The sequence below is a fragment of the Protobothrops mucrosquamatus genome, unplaced genomic scaffold, assembly GCF_001527695.2.
Source record: "Protobothrops mucrosquamatus isolate PMUCROS unplaced genomic scaffold, P.Mucros_1.0 scaffold_209, whole genome shotgun sequence".
In the NCBI taxonomy this organism is placed as follows: domain Eukaryota; kingdom Metazoa; phylum Chordata; class Lepidosauria; order Squamata; family Viperidae; genus Protobothrops; species Protobothrops mucrosquamatus.
The window spans coordinates 287,537-306,609 of NW_015386285.1; the positions used below are offsets into that span (position 1 = coordinate 287,537).

Sequence of the window (19,073 nt, forward strand, 5' to 3'; positions counted from 1 at the left end):
AATAAATGAAGGAATCATAAATCACATATGGCAAGTCAGTTTTAATCCATGACTGTTTCAGCAGAGTCAAGTATTCAAACCAGTATGCTGAAGGTCAAGTCTGACACACCATTCCACAATATTTTCTATAAGATGTTTAGAAGAATTCCAAAGAAATCTACAGAGTAGACTGGCAACAAGTAATTTTTCTAGAGATGTATTTCTTTATTAAATTTATCTGCTGCCCCACTCACCAAATTCTACTTCCAATCACTGTAACCAGCATGGGACAACTATAATGATGGTAAGCCCAATCTAATACCATCTGAAAGATCAAGCCTGAGATATACCATAATTCATAAAAGTAAACTTTATATGTTCAAGGCAAGCTGCAAAAAAAATTCATTTTTGTCAGTTCAACACAGACATTTTGCAACTTGTAAAACATTTACTAACAAAAGAGAAGGAAGATTTAGGTCCCAAGATGAATCACCAGCGACACCAACTGGTATTAGAAAGAAATGAATGTAAAATACTGTTCTTTCTTTCCAAAAGCTAATTTTTGGACTGACAACATTGCTGTAATCTTCATGTTTAATGTTGGTATATTGAAGAAACCATAATGGCTGGATTCAACCAAGGTGGTCAGCTGTAAGACAGTTTGTCAGTGTGAAGCCAGTCCCATTTGAAAAATGTACACTTCTCTGTAATAAGTTGAATTAGGAAGTAAAGACCTGATCACTGGTGAAATAGAAGATATTTCAGCAATATTTCCGCACTCCCACATTTCCTTTGGAAGCCTACTTTTGTGGCATAATGAAGGGAAGTGACAGCACATATAAAAGTCTAGAATTTTCTCAAATACGTAACTTTTCATCACACTTTTATACTTTCAGGGTAATTTACTTAAAACCTTTATTTTGGCCATTTAACTATGGTCCTACAAACAGTACCACTTGCCACACAATGTTTTCACGTTCGTGTGACAATATGAAAATCAAATCATCTTTAAAAAAATAAATTAAGCTATACTGTTTTACTTTATTTTTATTCGACTACTATTTCTGTAGTTTTATTCGACTACTATTTCTGTAGTTTTCCTCGGTCTGGAATTTCCCTTGGTCAAAGAGAGTAACATCAAAACCAACCTTTTTTATTTATTTTTTTTAAAAAACACCTCTTTTAAAACCTGTCCCTTTTTTTCCAGATGGGTCCTTCGTTTCCCCCCCCCCCCCCCATAAGGAAACAAGGTCACAGTAGGATATCCCTGTTGGATTTCTACCTGCCCAAGCCTCTCTGAGGGCCTTAAGGCCACAATTCCACAATTCCAACCGCCCCCCTCCCCCCCCGGGAAGACATTCCATCCTTCTCAGCATGTGCAGGATGATGGGAGTTGTCATTCCGACGCTTCTAAGGAGGACCACGGAGGGGGCGGTCCTTTCAAACCCCGGCGCCCCCTCCCCAGCCATGTCTGAGGCCTAGTATCCTCTGAGGGGGGGAATAAAAAGGGCGGGAAAGCCGAGGCGCCTTTATTTTGAGGGCCCCTTCGGCTTCTTCCGTTCCTTCCCTCCCTCCCCGCCGCGATTCTCACCACGGGAAGGCAGCCATCTTGGTTCCCTCACGTGACTCCCCGCCCGCGAGCGCCGCCCGACGCCGGAGCGGCCACGTTGGAGAAGGGCGCTTGCCCGGTTGCCTTGGCTACCGAGGGGCGGGGCGAAAGACTGCTTGGAACCGAGCCGGCGAAGGCCTTGACCATTTTAAGGCATGTGGACTTCAACTCCCAGAATTCCACAGCCAGCGTTGCTGGCTGTGGAATTCTGGGAGTTGAAGTCCACATGCCTTAAAATTGTCAAGGTTGAGAAACACTGCTTGAAAAGTGATGCTTATATTGATACTAGCTTATGCTGGTTTGGCCGAGCTATGTTGGCTTATCCGTAGGGCCTCAACTTTTTAAAGCAATGTTTTCCCACCTTGGCAGCTTTCAGCTGTGTGGACTCCCAACTCCCAGAATTCCCTGGCCAATCAGGGAAGTGCCCAGCAAGGGAATTCTGGGAGTTGGGATTCCACACAGCTGCAAAGCTGCTTTAGAAGCTTCCTACTAAATCATGACATTGCAAGGCAAGCGGCTGAAGGTGGCTTGTCCAAGAACCAGAGCTTAGGGTGACCACGGCTTATAGTTAGCCAGATGTGACTGGGTGCAATGTTGGAACTGAATCTTAGAATTGTTAGGATTCTTTGTGTCCTCCCCCCCCCCACTTTCTAGAATTGTGTTGTTGTTGTTTTCTCTAGGATCCTTGCTGCCTGGCTGGGACTGATGGAACTTGTAGGGCAGTCCCAAAAGCATTTGATTCCAGAAACAGATGATGTGTGTGCGCTTTCAAGCCGAAGAAAATAAATAAGCAGCAAGCACAAAGCAATCCATTTAAAGTATTTGCTTTTTTTCAGTGTCCCCTGACTGATCGCTGTCCCACAGCCTAGATATTAAGGTTTTATAAAGTGGAAAACTGAAGTCTGCACGGTTTTGATCATCCAAAATTATCCTTAGCATCACAGAAACAGGTTGAGGAAGAAAGTGTATATGCACGCAGACGAACACTTGAGGGTGGTTTTTTTTTTTAAAAAAAAAAGTTTAATTGTGTAATATACTTAAGGAGATTAAAAAAAAGGACAGGTGAAAACCAATATAAAAAAATAAGGCTTATAATAGCATGGCATTCCACTCAAAGAAAAGCAAACAAATATCAAAGAATAAATAAATATGAAACATTAAGTTACAAAAAGGCATCCTGGCACTTGTAAACAGAAGTCCATAGGCTGTTAAATTATAAATACAAAATTCTGTTCTAAAATATCAAAAGGTCCATTTAAATTACTGTACTTGTAGATAAAAACATGCTTCTATTTACATGCGGCGGCCTATGGCTAACCTCACAGCACACAGATTAGATTATTTTTAGCATCGACATAACATGTAAACTGTAGTCTAACATGCAAGGTAATATCCACATTTTTTAAGTCAGCTTGTGAATCTTCAGTTCAGACTTTATGAACCTCAGGCAGGAGCATTGAAAATAAGATTTAAAATCAAAACACAGTGAATTATTCCCGTGACAAACGCTTGCATTATGCTGCTCATATTAGCCAAGGGCAATCTTTAAAACCATGATTGGTTACATCACAATTTGTGGCTTGTCCATTTTCCCCATGAAAGCAGAGTTAACCTCTGTAGTTCACTGACTCCTATTTCAGACCTCCCTTCATTTAAGCAGATAAAACAAGCATAGAAGCCGATTGAAAAAAGCCAGAAATACAAAGCATTTGTGCAAAATTCAAATCAGATGCTTGTTTGACCAAATGCTTGTAATCAAGTTGGGGTTTGCTTATACATCCTGCTTTAGTCAGGATGAAAAATCCACAGGGGCTGGGGCTGGATGTTGCTTAAAATTTTACATTGTTGATTTGTTCATCCGTCTGTATTGGGTTTTTGTCTACAATAAACCAGGATAATCCAGCAAATTTGGATTACCGTTCTATCAATAATCCTTGACTTTTTTTTTACACTGGCATCAAGACAGCCCCAGTCCCAAATGTGATTTTAAAACATTGCATGGTGTAATAAAAGCATTAGGAGATACATGTAAGTTTATAAGCATCTTAGTCTAAATAACTGTCTCCATGTATAAAGTTAACCCCATTTTTTTTAGCCGAACCTTAATTTTTCCATTCAATTGGGAATGATTTCAGTGATACCACATCTGAAACCACTACCACTGGCAAAACATTAATGTGAACATGTAAAATTAACATTAGACATTAACTGTGACTCAATAAGCTACTGGGATAAAGCACTGCTAAGCTAAAAACAGCACACCAATTTATTTCCCAACATGGTCTTGTTTCAATCTGTCAAAATCACATTAAAATCCACTTGGCTTTCCCCCCCCCCCCTCCAAAACAATATTTACATGAATTCAATTTATATTTTGAAATGGTTTAGTTCATCTAGCTTTTCTGTGAAATTTAAGATTGTGGTTAATCTCATCTTATACGTTGAAAGAGAAGAGATGGGCAATGTTAGTCCAATTTGCCACTAGTCCCATATTAAGTTAAGTAACATTGGGCTAATATAAGTTGGACAATGTTGGTTCAACTTACTATTAGCACTGGTTGTTCATTATTCAAATGTTGTTTATAAAGAACGCCCCCAGATATCTGAATTTAAAAAGATAAATGAGGCAAATGTTTATCAACATAAGTTTCCCTGCCCAGCTAATAGTTGTTATCATTTGTTAAAGAGATTTCTAGTTCACTTAGGACAAAAATCAAGTTTGATAGCATCTTTTAAATGAGATCTCACCACATGCTCAGAAACAAGACCCCAGCCAGAAAAAGGAGGTGGGTGAATACAGTATTTATACCCTCTGATTAACAGCATCATTGCCGAAAACTTAAACATATGTTCAGTAAGCGCCACCATGACCCTCCTGATTTCCAGAGGACTGAAGTGCCCAAGACAAGCTTTGCGCAACACAAAAGTGCAGCCACCTTTAGAAACAATCCAGAGAGACCAACAATTTGCTTTTCAGAAGTGCTTTGAACCATCCCAAAGCATGGCAGAGAGAAGCAGGAATGTAGGACATCTAAAGCAACTACACTTCAGGGTTATTTATTGCACAATTGAAAAACGCAGCCCAGGTTAAAAAAGATCCTTGAAAAATCCCCATGAAAACATCTACTTGAGGGGGTAAGCAAAGGCCAAAAACCCAGAACTCAAATGGAAGGCTCGCCTTCGCAGGCGTTCATATTTCCTTCACACCTTCATTCATTCATATTTCTTTCGCCTTCATTTGTATTTCTTTTGCCTTCATTCATTCGTATTTCCTTCGTCTTCATTCATTCATATTTCCAAAGTCTTCTGAGTCTCTTTAACAGGAGTACGTACAGATCTGTCATTGACCTGCATTTTGGAAGAAACATCTGGAGAACGTTGAAGGACAACGCTACACCACTTCCTAGCCTAGGGAATGCTGCCTTCTTAGGTTGTCACAACACTTGGCTTCTTTCTTGGGATTCTTCCTGCAGATACTCCTGAAAGCAAAAATCAGAAATCACTTCCTCTGGTTTATTAAAAGGTAACTAGCTTAAAATGCCAACCATTTTGTCACAAGCAAGCAGTTTTAAAGCAGGTGCAAATGGAAATTCTGTTCTCAAGGGCAGCTTAGCAGAGGAATAGCATTAAGTGTCCAACTACATATAGAAATAAATCAAGGTTGTCCATGATAGCGACGAGAAGCAGCGACAAACAGCTGTTTTTCGGCGTAAGCAGATTTGGGAAGTTTGAATTCCTGAACTTCTAAGAAACTCAGCAGGCCCACATTAAAATTAGATTTCGAATTATTTTGTCAAAACACTTCAGGATGGAGAAAAATCATTGTTGACAATTCTAGATAAACTGTGGGGAGGTACAAGAAAGCTGTGGAAAAGGTAGAGAGGTAAAACCACTGCACGGTGGGTTGGTTGATCTTTAAACAACTTGGATTCACAGTGATTTAATCTGTGGTTAGTCATGGCTTATTAAATAAACCACAATGGGTCAAGTTCATCCAACACACTAAAACCACCCAAAAAAAGTACTTCCCAACCCATGATGGCTGAGTTTTCTCTCTGCCCAAACCAACCCCCATTTTGACTTAACGCAATGGACAAAGCCAGACATGACTTGAGTATCGAAGTCACCTTTTTCAGTGCCGTTGTAACTTCAAACGGCCACTAAACAAATGGTTGTAACTCAAGGACTACCTGTAAACCCTTTCTGCCTTTTTTCTAAATTAATGTTAGCTTTCAGAAACCTTTTGTATCACATCCAAAAGAAAGTTCCACATGCAAAGCTCAATTAGCATCCAAGATCTTCTAAGGCCACACACTTCCCTTCGTCATATTACATACATATGATGTATGTATGAGGCACAAACATGCATAATCAGGTGAGAAACAGGTTAATGTTCCAGCCAGGAAGTTTTAGTTAAGACACACAAGAAACCCACCAACATTCAGGCATCTGGTGTTATCCACAAATGAAACACAACTAAAATATAAAATAAAAATGCCATCTGCTCAGTTTCTGAAGCTTTGCTCAGAGGAACCTACTATGGTGGACCCGAGTGAAACTGAGTCGCCTCTTCATGCAATCGGTGATCACAACTTTGGCATTTTGTGTGGTGTTCATTCCAGTGAGGGTTAGTACGGCGCAGTTAAGAGCACAGCTGTTGCACCAAAAGGAAACATCTGCTGCTGCTTGAGCTTCTTCTACGGAAAGCTTCCCTTTTTATTTGAGAGATCCCAGCACCGGATTTTGTGTACACACCTGAAGAGGCCTTGCTAGGCACTCTGCTGTCTGAGGGCTTCTTTCTATTTTGCTCAGCCCTTTTCACTGAGGCCTTAGAGGTTCTGATTGAATATAAAAGGGAGGTCATAAGTCACCTGCATCCACGGTAAAATGCTATTCCCCCACACACCCATGTACGAGAAGTTCTTTCTTACCCTTGTCTGGACAGCAGCCTTTGGATAGGAGCATTTTGACCTTGGTTGGGCTGAAGAACTCTGCAGAAGAAATAACATTTGGATTTTGTAATAATACCGGCTGCTTTCTTTTTTTAACAAAATTTTATTAAGTTTATATAAGTAAGGAAAAATAGGAACAATACAGGTGTGGTAAAGGGAGGGGGTGGGAGGTAAAGGGAAGGGGAAGGAAATAAAGGATTTAGGGTAAAATAAGGATAGGTACAATCACGTATTTCAACAAACAAGCTACCGTCCGGATCATAATAATGAGTAAATATCACATTCAACCATTTTTTACCAAAGTTTAGACTATAACATATTAAAAACAATTAGTAAACAAATACGTTGATCTATTAAGCAAACACTGCTAATAAAATCTCAAAAAATCCTAACAATCAAAAGTAACAAATGAAAATCAGTAAATCAAGAAAAATAATCATGCCATCAAAGTATTAGTTAGAACTCGGTTAAAAATCAGTCATCTATTCTAAAATATTGAATCCTTCAAGTTCTAACGTGTCTCTAACCATTGATAAAAAATTTTCCCAAGTTCTAAAATAAATGGAATCATCTTTTTCTTTCATTTCTAATGTTAATCTATCCATTTCTGCACACTCTAAAATTTTAGTAATTATAGTCTGGTCAGATGGCTGCTTTCTGATAGAACAGCAGGAGAAAGAGAGTAATGAAAACAGCTAGAAAATTCAGGGTGGAATGGGGGGGAAAAGCGAGGGACAAATACACAAGACAAATTGTTGTAAACACTTCAGGAGTTATTGGAAACGGGGAGCGTGCGAGTTTTATTATCAGTTCACAATAATGTGACGATTAGTAGTATATGTGCAGAACCAAGCAATTATTATTATTATTATTATTATTATGGTTGGTTGCACAATTAGCCAGCTGTTTAGACTGGATTTGCACGATGAGGATGGTATAACTACAATACTACTTAAAATGTTACAAACCTGTTTTCGAAAATCTTTTGCTTCCCAATTGCTTTTTTATTTGGGATTCCCATTTCAGCAGCCCTATTGGGGGGAAAAGCAGCACGTGAAAATAGAGTTTGGGAGAAGACAAAATTATCTTGTTGTGTGTAAGATATTATAAGCAAGCACAGGATTCGAGTTGCCTTATTTCTATCTCCTTGTTTTGTTGAAAACTGCAAACAAAGGGGGTGAGTTGCCAAACCATGTGCAAGCAGGATGTACATATAGCTTTAGAAAAGACAAGATTTTGAGCATTTTCAGACATGGCTGGCTGGGGAATTCTGGGAGTTGAAGTCCACAGATCTTAAAAGTTGCCGAGGTTGGACACCCCTGATTCAAAACCAAGGTTCCCACTTTTTGACGGCAACTGACAAACCTTAAAACATCAAGCACTTTGCCAACACATCTACAATATCTCCGCGTGCTGCTTGCACGGTTGTGTTACCGTTTCCGCCACGTACTTTATATACTTCTTTCTATCAAGAGACTTCTGCGTAGCTGTAGAAAGTGTCACTCTTGGGGACTTGGCTTTATCCTAGACACCCAACAATTACGAGACGTTAGTTTTATCACAAGACAATTTGTAGGATATTACGTTGAACAGAAAATAACCTCGCCTGAATTACAGTTAGAACAAGCTGTGATCATGCGTCTTGGTGACAAACTGTATTTAAAACCAGCCTTAAGGCTTTTCAAAGTCCCAAAGAAAACAAAAAACAGAGGTTGCTGCGTAGAACGAGCACAGTAAGTGATGTGTGACCGCCACGCACCAGCTGCCGAAGCATTTTCTCTTTGCGGATTTCTCGATCTTGACGCAAGATGCTCATCCTTTCTGACGCTTCCATTTTGAAGAAAATATCGTGAATATCGTACAGTGCCGCCTGCAGCTGAAACAAACAAACAAACATCAACTAAACTTCAAATGCTACAATCTTGCTCAGATAATATTCACAAGAAACACCTAGATACCACACAGAGTCTTTCAGGGTAGCCCCAAAGAAATTCGTGGACTTCAACTCCCAGCCAACATGGCTGGCTCAGGAATTCTGGGAGTTGAAGTCCACGAGTCATAAAAGAACCAAGGTTGTCTATTCCTGCCCGACTACATCTTGACATTATTTTCGTTTTACAGAATGTACCTTTTGTGTGTTTGAGGACAAGCAGTCCTCGACGTACACGTTGGTTTAGTGACCATTCAAAATTACAATGGCACTGAGGGAAAAAAATTGTGTGAATGTTTTTCACACAACCGTTGCAGCATCCCCAGGGTCACGTGATCAAAATCCGGATGCTCAGCCACTGGTTCATCTTTATGACGGTTCCAGTGTCCTGGGGTCACGTGATCCCCTTTTGCGAACCTTCTGACATGCAAAGTCAACGGGGGAAGCCAGATTCACTTTACAACCGTGTTACTAACTTAACAACTGCAGTGATTCATTTAACAACTGTGGCGAGAACGGTCATAAACCAGGGCAAAGCTCACTTAACAAATAGCAACAGATTTTTGTATACCCCTTACCCAGGGGTAGGGAACCTTGTCTCTTTTATGACTTGTGGACTTCAACTCCCAGAATTCCTGAGTCAGCATGGCTGGTTCAAGAATTCTGGGTATTGGAGTTCACAATAAGTCATAAAAGGGCCAAGGTTGCCTATCCCTGGCCCTTACCTGCGCGACCACTCTTTCTTGGAGATTGGCATCTTGAGCTGGGAGATTCCCTCTCTTCGACAGCGCTTCGGATTGGAAGTTTTTGATGAACTCCATGGTATCCTACAAAAAGCAGACACATGTACACGGTTTGTCCTACAAGTACAGTTCTTCTCACAATGAATTCAAACGCCAAGCCACTGAGGCGACGGTTGCTTCAAGGAAAGCGGGAAAGTTCCTCCAAAGAGAATATCTGCCAAATAATTCATTTTCAGGGAAAACTGATTAGGAACAGGATGGCACTGAAGAAGCCGTCAGGTAGGCCTCTAATAACTTTGGTTTCATGGATGAACAAAATCACCGTTGATCTCCTAATGTCACTTGGAAGCTGAACTGGACAAGATGGAAAATGGATTTTCATGGGATTCCAACTTTTGGGGTCACTGTGGCCAGGGAAAAGAACGATGGTATAGGTAGACCTATGACTATAGTTGGGCCTGGAATTTTGGTCCTACGGGTAAATAGAATAATAGTTGTATGTTGAGGTACCCACATGATTGAACGCAATTTTTAAACTATTTCTGCAGACAATTCAAGTTTCTAAAAGAGCAGCTGGTGCAGAGAAAGGAAGAGAGGGGGGGGGGAAGCATTCTGCATTTTAATTATGTGTACATGCACATTCACAGCCAGAGAGCCTATGCAGCTGGTTCCTTACGTGGACTGTTTGTCTAAGATGCTTCAGCTTCTCTGTTTGCAAAAGTCTTCTGGTTAAAAATCCCTTGGCTAGAGCAGAGATCTTGTTGAATTTCCTTTTCATGGCAGGACTGTACACCTTCAAGAGGAAAGGTTAAATTCAGGTAACCACAAGGGTATTTCACCCATTAGCTTGCATTTAATCACCTAAAAAAGCAGCATTTTAATCACCTAAAAAAAGCCTCCATTATATCAGTCGGATGCTATGGCATTTTATATGCATTTCCTGAAAATGGGATACCAAATTCCCACACTAATATTAGCATAAACAACAAGTATTAATAAAAAAAATGGGATACCAAATTCCCACACCAATATTAGCATAAATAACAAGTATTAATAAAAAATGGGATACCAAATTCCCACACTAATATTAGCGTAAGTAACAAGTATTAATAAAAAAAATGGGATACCAAATTTCCACACTAATAAAACAGCAATGACCAAATGGCGACTTGCACCAATCAAATGTTAATATTAATTCCTCTAGGATTTATTTGCCAACATTTCTCTTTAAATCCTTACCTGAGACCACCTCATTTTACTCCGGCTAATAGACCTGGATACCAAAACCGGTTTTCCACTTGCTGGCTGATCCCAGAGGTAGAATGGAGACCCAGTGTTCCCAAAACCTAGGTTTGAAAAGTTGTTAACAGTCGAAGTCATAATTAAGCAAACAAATTATCAAAGCTAAATAAACGGGTATTGGCGATAGGCTATTCCTTATTCGTGCCAGCTAAAATATTCCATGGTCGTTACTCCGTCTGTCTGGATCATGGAAATAATACAGGTAACCCTCGACTTACCACCATAGCTGAGCTCACAATTACAATCATATGTCTTTAAACAGGTCGCCACATGACCAGGCCTGATTTTATGAGCTTTTGGCAGTTGTTAAGTGAATGCGGCAGTGGTAAAGTGAATGGCACAATCCAGGGGTAGGCAACCTTGGCTCTTTTGACTCGTGGACTTCAACTCCGAGAATTCCTGAGCCAGCCATGCTGAGGGGAAAGGGAGAGATTTCCATGCTGAGCCATGCTGGCTCAGGAATTCTGGGAGCTGAAGTCCGCAAGTCATGAAGGGGCCATAGTTCCCCCATGCTGGCTCAGGAATTCTGGGAGTTGAAGTCCACGAGTCATAAAAGAGCCAAAGTTGCCTACCCATGGCACAGTCGTTAAGGCTACACAGTGGTTGTTAAGCAACTGGTCGTAAATAGAGGACTATCTGTAGCCTTAAAGGTTCAGTTCTGTCTTTCAGGAATTATACAGGAAGGGAATGGAGAGTTTCTGTGGTTTTTAATACTTAATTCGAGATAGTCAACCCCAGAAAACACATGAAACTTCAATCTAATGCGAAGGACATGTTCTTCGTGTTTTATTCCCCCTGGGGCTACATATTCATCCATATTTTTGCTTTTACCCTCATTCTCCAGGTTGGTGCTATGGACAGCCTCCACTTGATTCAGCACAGACTCCAACAGATTAGTATCCGTGATTTTTCTCCACTCCAGGGCTACACCACTGCCAATATTCATTGGAGGAATCCCACTTGGAGTTGTGTTTTTGTCCTCTTTTAATCTCCGGGCCTGATCTTCGATCTCCTGGCCGTTTAAGAAAACAGAGAGGTGGGTTACAAACCAGCATTCTGAGGATACAACAAATGTCTCAAGGACAGTTTTTTTCTAATGAAAGCCTGCCTTACGTGACCTCACGCCGGACTTTTTCATTCTCCCAATCTGGTCGTTTCATTTTAAGGATGTCTCCCTTAATTTCATTTGAATCTTCATTTGAATCTTCGCTGCCAATCAAATCCACCCAAGATTAAAAATGTCCACCCACCTGGCTTGATATTTATTAAATATTCTTTTTACAACTCAAGACACGGTTTTGGCCCTACTTTGTGCATTCCAGATGGGTTGCAATGACCCCTTCCCAGTGTTCCTCAGCTGGGGATTCTGGGAAATTTGCCCTGGGATAGATCCAGAGAGCACCAGGTTGGGGAAGGCTCATCGTGAGATCCCTATCCCGGCTTTTCAATCCCAACCCTTTGTTCACAGTCAGAATCCCTGCACATCCAGGTTTCTGGCAAAGTGGGAAAGGTCCAGGATCTCTACCTCCAGGGATTTCCTTCGGCTCTTCTCACCTTCTGGAGCCTCTCCTGTTCCCGCTCCTGCTCTGCTATCAACAACGACAACTGCTGGGCATGTTGCTCTTCCAGCTTTTGCCTCAGCTCTGCAAGGGCCTGCATCTTCTGCCTTAATGCTTCCTCTTCTGCAAAGCACCGAGATGAGATATAATCAATTCCTGTAAAATCCAGGGGTTTTAGAGCCAGTTTGGTCTAGTGGTTAAGGCAAAAGACTAGAAAGCAGGAGACCGTGAGTTCTAGTCTCGCCTTAAGCATGAAAACCAGCTGGGTGACCTTGAGCTAATCACCAGGAGACGGTGAGTTCTAGTCCCGCCTTAGGCATGAAAACCAGCTGGGTGACCTTGAGCTAATCATCAGGAGATGGTGAGTTCTAGCCCCCCTTAGGCATGAAAGCCAGTTGGGTGACACTGAATCAATCACCAGGAGACGGTGAGTTCTAGTCCCGCCTTATGCCTGAAAGCCAGCTGGGTGACATTGAGTCAATCACCAGGAGACGGTGAGTTCTAGTCCCCCTTAGGCATGAAAGCCAGCTTAGTGACACTGAGTCAATCACCAGGAGACGGTGAGTTCTAGTCCCGCCTTACGCATGAAAGCCGGTTGGGTGACATTGAGTCAATCACCAGGAGAGGGTGAGTTCTAGTACCGCCTTACGCATGAAAGCCAATTGGGCGCTCTAATCTCACTTTTCACAACTTCTCTCTCTCTCTCTGCTGGTTGCCAAGTCCCCGAATTTTGATCACATGACCATGGGGATGTTGCGATGTCGTGAGGGCGCGTACTGGTTGTCGGTCACTTTTCCCACAGCGCCACTGTAACTTTGTACAGTTGCCAAACAAACCATTGTGAAGTCAAGGACTACCTGCACGGCGTCTATTTCCTTACCTCCGAGACATGGCGCTGGCGTTTTGTTCTTGACCTCAAGTGCAGCTCTGCCCGGATACCTCTGATCGTGCGGCCGTCGCCTCTCCGGCACGTCCATTTCCGCAGACGCGACCCACGGCGTGTTTTCCTTCTGCACTGCATCCCCCTCCAGCTCGAGTCTCCGTTTCACTTTTTCCAACCCATTCTCCAAAAGGTGCTCCTTTCCAAGAGTCGCTTCCGGGGTATCCAGAGGCGGCTTACCCTGCATCTGCATCAGCAAGGGCGATGGGCGCGCCACGTCGTAGGATTTGTTGAGTTCCGTGGCCACGCTGCCCTTGACCTTGTCCGGCAACCTCTCAATCCTGGCTGGCTTCTGGGTCAACAGGGCACGGCTCACATCCTGCAGCTCCTGGGGGCTGAGATTTGCAAGGCAGCTGCTTGATGCGGCTCTATTTTCTAATGTCGGTCCTCCCTCTATTGTGGGATGGGCCAGGAAGCTTCCACCTTCTTGCTGATGGGCTGGAAGCTGACACACTTCATCATTGAAGGTATCTGAAGAGTTGTTGTCCGCCGCCTGAGCTTTGCGGGGACACACGGGGACGAGATCCGCAGAGAGATTTGGCACGGGATCGGAGGCCGTCGGCCTCTCTCTGGCATCCTGAACGATCACGTCCGCAGCCCTTCCCTTTCCTTGGGGACTCAACTCGGAGGCGTTCACGGGGTTGGTGATGACAATGTGGCCGACGGAAGAGGGCCTGGGGCGTCTCCTGTGCATCTTGGGGCTCAGACTTGGCTCAGGACTGGGAAGTTTCGAGTAAGACCCGGTGAAGCTCCGGAGAACGCTGTCCTTTCCGAAGAGAGAGACCTTTTTGAATTCTTCCTCCGAATCCGAGTCCAAAACGGGAGGCGTTCCGGATCTCATCGGGATATCGACTTTAGAAAAACTGGGCGAGGCTGCACCACTGGATAGATTTTTTGAGATCGAGGAAGGTTGAGGAACACCGGGCTTGATAAGGCTGGATTTCTCCAGGGATGGAACTGGAGTATTCCTGCCTGTCAATTTTCCTCTCTCTTTCCCCAACTCGTTCATTTTAACGGCGCTGTTTTCTTTATCCGGGTGGCTTCCGGTGCTGTTCCTCTTGGAACTGCTTCGCAGGCTGCGTCGTGTTTGTTCTCGCTGAATGTACTCCCTGGATTTTTTTAAGAGGTTCTGAAGGCTCATGACGTATGGGTCGGGAGCTTCCCCAGCACCTAGCCCAGGGTCAATGGAATCCATCTTCTTGGTAATCTCGTTTGAAGGAGAGGTGCCTGGAAGCCTGGAAAACGGACCTTCTGAGCCAATTCTCTCTTCTGAACGATTACTCGAAGTTTCCGTGGGATTAGGAGGGATAAATTGTTCTGTTCCTTCAAAAGAATTCCTGTTTGATGCAACCTGTGTATCTATTGGCTTAATATCTGGGGTCTGTTTAGGCTCTAAAGCAGTAGAATTTGGCAAAACGCTGCACAGTTCTGTTGCAGAGTCGTTCAATATTTCTGATTCTAAATCCAACTGAATATTCTCTTTCTCAGACTGATCTAAATCGTTTTGGCTGGACATCTTTTTCATCTGTCAGGGTTAGAAAAAAGATTGATTTAAAGTGCTCGGTTAAAAAATTAGTAGGTTGCTCTAAAAGTCCTCCCCCCCAAAAAATGTAAAAGGTATACTGGATAGGATCCACGTAATTGAGATGGTCAACCTGTTTACCCACTCAAGCCTTTACTCATTCCATCCCATTCCCACAAACCTTTGGGTTTTTAATTGCCTTTTAAGATTGATTTTATTGCACAACGCTCCGAATCTTTACAGAGCTGGGCAGGCTAATAAACGTGTGTAATGCGTAGCAAATAACTTTTAGAACTAAATTTTTTTTTAAAAAAAAATCACAGTGATTACAAACAGGATTGTAACCATTCCTGAGAGAGGGATCAACTGATCAGTGGATTTACAGACAAAATGCAAATTTTGGGCCGATGTAGCAACCTAACCCTAACCGTACAGATTTTAATTCATCCGATTTATTTATCCGATTTTTATTACTTCGTAAGTAACTCAAGGCGGTGGACATGCCTAATGCTCCGTCCTCTTTCTATTTCCTTCACAACAACCCTGTGAGGTGGGCTGGGCTGGGCTGAGAATGACTGCCCAAGGTTACTGAGCAAGGTTTCATGCCTAAGGCAGAACTAGAACTCACAGTCTCTTGGTTTTTAGGCAGGTACAGTGGTAGGCAACCTTGGCTCTTTTATGACTCGTGGACTTCAACTCCCAGAATTCCTGAGCCAGCATGGGGGAAACTTTGGCTCCTTCATGACTCGTGGACTTCAATTCCCAGAATTCCTCGTGGACTTCAATTCCCAGAATTCCCAGCATGGCTCAGCTTGGAAACCTCTCCCTTTCCCCTCAGCATGGCTGGCTCAGGAATTCTGGGAGTTGAAGTCCACGAGTCATAAAAGAGCCAAGGTTGCCTACCCCTGGGCTTGGCAATGGGTGGATAGCTATGCTGGCTCAGGAATTCTGGGAGTTGAAGTCCACGAGTCATAAAAGAGTTGCCTACCCATGGGCCAGTACCTTAACCACTACACCAAACTGGCTCTCAATTTGATCTGTCACAATTTTTAAAAGGTTATTTTTTTTAAGTATAAAGAGCGTCAAGTTAATCAGCCAACTACTGTATAGTTGCAGGCAACTCTTAAACAAGACAATTAATTGCCTGCAAGCTACGGCACGGTTAAAAATACAATTAATTGCCTGCAAGCTACGGCACGGTTAAAAATACACACTGTGTAGAAGAAATGTGACTATTATTGTATTCTCAAAGCGCTCTTGCCATATCTTCTGAATCCCAGGCTAGGTAATGGTTGCCAAGTGCACGCTAGTAAACACAGCAAGAAATTGAATGGGGCATGTTCGGGCTCCTGTTATCGCTCCAGCTAAACAAGCTGAGCTAACAAGTCAGCTACTTTAAAGCAACAAAGCCCCATTGTTGGCTGAAATCCACTTGCCTTGTGCCTGTCAAGCACCAGGACAATCTCATTCACCACTTCCAGTTACCACACAGATCTCTTTAATTCAATAGTAACGGTGTCAACACCCTAATGTGCCTGCTACAGAAAGAAAAGAAAAAAATACACAGCATTTATGAGAGGGAGGGACGGGCCCCTGTGCCTATTTACATGGGTTTGTTACAGTAAACACAATAAGGAGGAAATGTCAACACTAACTGTCCAGATTTGTTCCAGATTTGTTCCAGATCAAAAGGGCCCAAATGCTGCATTTAGCAAAAGTAAACTTGGGTTACCTAAAGGTACGCTCCAATAAATCTGCTAGGGGTGTTTACAGGTGCACCCAGATCCTTTGTTAAAATATATGAAAGAATGAATCACGACCTATACACCACACACATACACACACACAGAGAGAGAGAAAGACTAGCACTGATGATGTTACCTAGTTGGGTAATGAAACGTCTGCAAGAAAACAACCAAGCTCAGAGCACCAAGGAACCCACAGTCTTCCTTTACCACCTCCTCCTCCTCCTCCTCTCCACAACCCCAACTCCCTTCTAGCACTGATGATGTTACCTAGTTTGGTAATGAAACGTCTGCAAGAAAACAACCAAGCTCAGAGAGCACCAAGGACCCCTCATTTCAACTCTGAGCTACAAATATTCTCCTTTGTTGGTTAACGTACACACAAACACACACACACACACATACCCATACATGCATGTCTTGTCCAATTGCCATCCTGACATCTTACTTTAATTCTCAACAGGATTATTTAACGCAATTTAATTATGTGATTAAATGTAAAACAGAGATTTTGCTCCTGGAGAGCGAAAGGGCACAGGCGCCTGTTCCCTTCGAAATATGTTGCAGATAAGGCAGCTTCCCCAACTCTAAAAATAAACGTTTCAAGCTCACCTGTACGGTGGCCACTATTTCTTCAACGCGGGTCAGCAAAATCCTCTGCTTGGAATTCTGTCGCCAGCGTTCTAGATCCAGAGCTTTCTGTCTGTCTTGCTGAAGTTCTTTCTTTTTCTCCAGAGTCAGCTGTAAAAGCAAGGGAGACAAATTATTATTGCCATCTCATATCAGTGGAGATTCTTAAAATAACTGAAGGAACCTCTTGGATGAGAAGCGAAACGTTTTCAAAAGAAAAAAAAAAACAATCAAGAAAGTCCAGTTGCCTTTTTGGGGGGGAAAAGTACATATGGGACCATCATGAGCTCACGCTTTATTAAATGTCATTGATTTAGGGTCATAAAAAGGGAGGTTTTTTTAATCTATTCAGCCAGTGCCCCCAGAAACAGTACCAAAGTTACAAGTGACTAAGATTGTAAAGCTTCAGGAGAAAGACCCCCACACATAAGCAAAGATACCAAGCATTGAAGCCAGACCCAAAGTTTTCTCAATGCAATTGCACTGAAGCCAGCAATTCACATTTTGAGAAATTTGGAAAGAAAAGACACTAGATAAAAAGTAAACCGTTTTGGTCCAGCGCTCACAAAAAGCAAGAAACGGGCACATGAGCTCTAGTAAAGGACTACTAAAGATTTCCCCAGTGCACATCCTTAATTATTCTTATTTTTTAAAAAAACATTTTTGTATTAAATACAAAGGAAAAATTAAAAAACATTGAATGTAGTGTATCATCTTTGACATATATCTTTGTCTGATCATTCCACACTATACATATACATTATACATTTCAGATATTCTTCCTCTACTTATATCCCTTCTAACGACTTCCCTTTCCCCCCCTCCATTTGTAAAATTTATTCCAAATTAAATAGTATTCTGTTTCCTCCTGATTTTTTAATTCTTTAGTCATCTTATCCAATTCTGCGCAATACAAAATTTTCCTTATTAACGTATCTCCGCTAGGCACTTCAGTTGCTTTCCAATTTTGGGCAAACAAAATTCTTGCCGCCGTTATCACATGTATGATTAAATATATATATCATCTTTGTTTATATTTTTTTTCTAATATTCCTAGTAGTAGCATCTCTGGTTTATATTGGATTTTTTGACCCGTCATTTCTGTTATCCATTTCCAAACCCTAAGCCAATAAACCTGTACCTCTTTACAAGCCCACCAAACGTGAAAAAAGTACCCTTTTCCCTTTTGCACTTCCACTTAATGGAAGAGGAGAAAAAATTATTTGCTCTAAAAATAAGAAAAAAGCAAGGCAGAAGATTCCCAATGTACACACAGCAAGGTGTCCAACATAATTCAAGTGGAGTCACTGTCTTTTTTTACATGGACATAATGAAGCCAACTTACCAGAGGAGAAAGCACGGGGACCCCATTAAATCGAATAAGGGATACATTTGTGGGCTGAACAACAGAAGGCATTCTGTTCTCCATAAACTCTCCTTGAATCCTAGCCAGGTGCTTCTTGCAGAATTTCTCATATTCCTCCATCTTAAAATGCAGTTGGGCTGCAGAATGACACAGAGAGAGAGTGAATGAGTGAGTGAGTGGGGGGAAAAAAAACCTCATTTGCAAATAACAACTCAGCATATACTGTATTCAACAATACTTGTCACTCTACCTACAATTCCCTGGTTAATCTGTCTCTGTTGTTACTGCTAGCCTGGAAAATTGTATTACCAACTGAAGGAACTCTGCAACAGAGCTCTACAATTGTTATGGAAATCAAGATGAAAAACCAATACCTCCGCAACCGAAATCAAAAGACAGCAATTATTATATTGTACCAAGCAAAACTACTATATATATATATATATATATATATGTGTGTGTGTGTGTGTGTGTGTGTGTGTGTGTGTGTGTGTGTGTGTGTGTGTGTGTATGTGCATATGTATGTGTATGTATGTATATATTAAAGCTTAAAATTTAATGCTGCTTGATAACATTAAGTGCAGCTCAATATTAACTACAGCCTCACATGAAGTAAAGCTTAAATATTTAAATACATTTTAATAATAAGCCAAGCTGAAAATCATATACATGTCAATATTAACATGTATACAGCCCCAATTTAAGCACAGCCTAACATTAAGCGAAGCTTCACCTTATATGCAGCTTAAATGAATCCCCCCCCCTTGCTCTCTGCAGACCAGACCCCCGACAGTGC

The 19,073-nt window shown here is 41.9% G+C and overlaps 2 protein-coding genes across 2 annotated transcripts in view; both read right to left on the bottom strand.

Moving 5' to 3' along the window:
- VPS35L (VPS35 endosomal protein sorting factor like) overlaps positions 1–1,602 on the bottom strand; it is a 36,646-nt gene extending 35,044 nt beyond the window's left edge. The window contains exon 1 of the mRNA XM_015826410.2: positions 1,571–1,602. Coding sequence (XP_015681896.1) covers positions 1,571–1,587 — 17 coding nt within the window. The 5' untranslated portion in view covers positions 1,588–1,602. The remainder of the gene's footprint in view (positions 1–1,570) is intronic.
- A 3,327-nt stretch (positions 1,603–4,929) lies between these two features.
- CCP110 (centriolar coiled-coil protein 110) lies at positions 4,930–18,397 on the bottom strand. Its single transcript, XM_015826484.1, has 14 exons — positions 18,257–18,397; positions 16,894–17,022; positions 12,955–14,539; positions 12,070–12,197; positions 11,347–11,527; positions 10,453–10,559; positions 9,890–10,006; positions 9,196–9,297; positions 8,300–8,416; positions 7,991–8,064; positions 7,509–7,571; positions 6,520–6,579; positions 6,344–6,426; positions 4,930–5,067 (listed from the first exon to the last, which is right to left on the bottom strand). Exons 1-14 carry the CDS (start codon positions 18,395–18,397, stop codon positions 5,015–5,017), a joined length of 2,940 nt encoding a protein of 979 aa, XP_015681970.1. The 3' UTR covers positions 4,930–5,014.
- Between the last annotated feature and the right edge of the window lie 676 nt (positions 18,398–19,073).

What these genes read in the sequence shown, in the direction of transcription:
- CCP110 (XM_015826484.1), bottom strand. Translation starts at nt 18,397, where the DNA reads ATGGAGGAATATGAGAAATTCTGCAAGAAGCACCTGGCTAGGATTCAA. An exon ending in CACCAACCTGGAGAATGAGG is followed by an intron (nt 10,560 to 11,346) that starts GTAAAAGCAAAA and finishes TTTCAAACCTAG; the next exon opens with GTTTTGGGAACACTGGGTCT. An exon ending in ATCTTAGACAAACAGTCCAC is followed by an intron (nt 9,298 to 9,889) that starts GTAAGGAACCAG and finishes TGCTTTTTGTAG; the next exon opens with GATACCATGGAGTTCATCAA.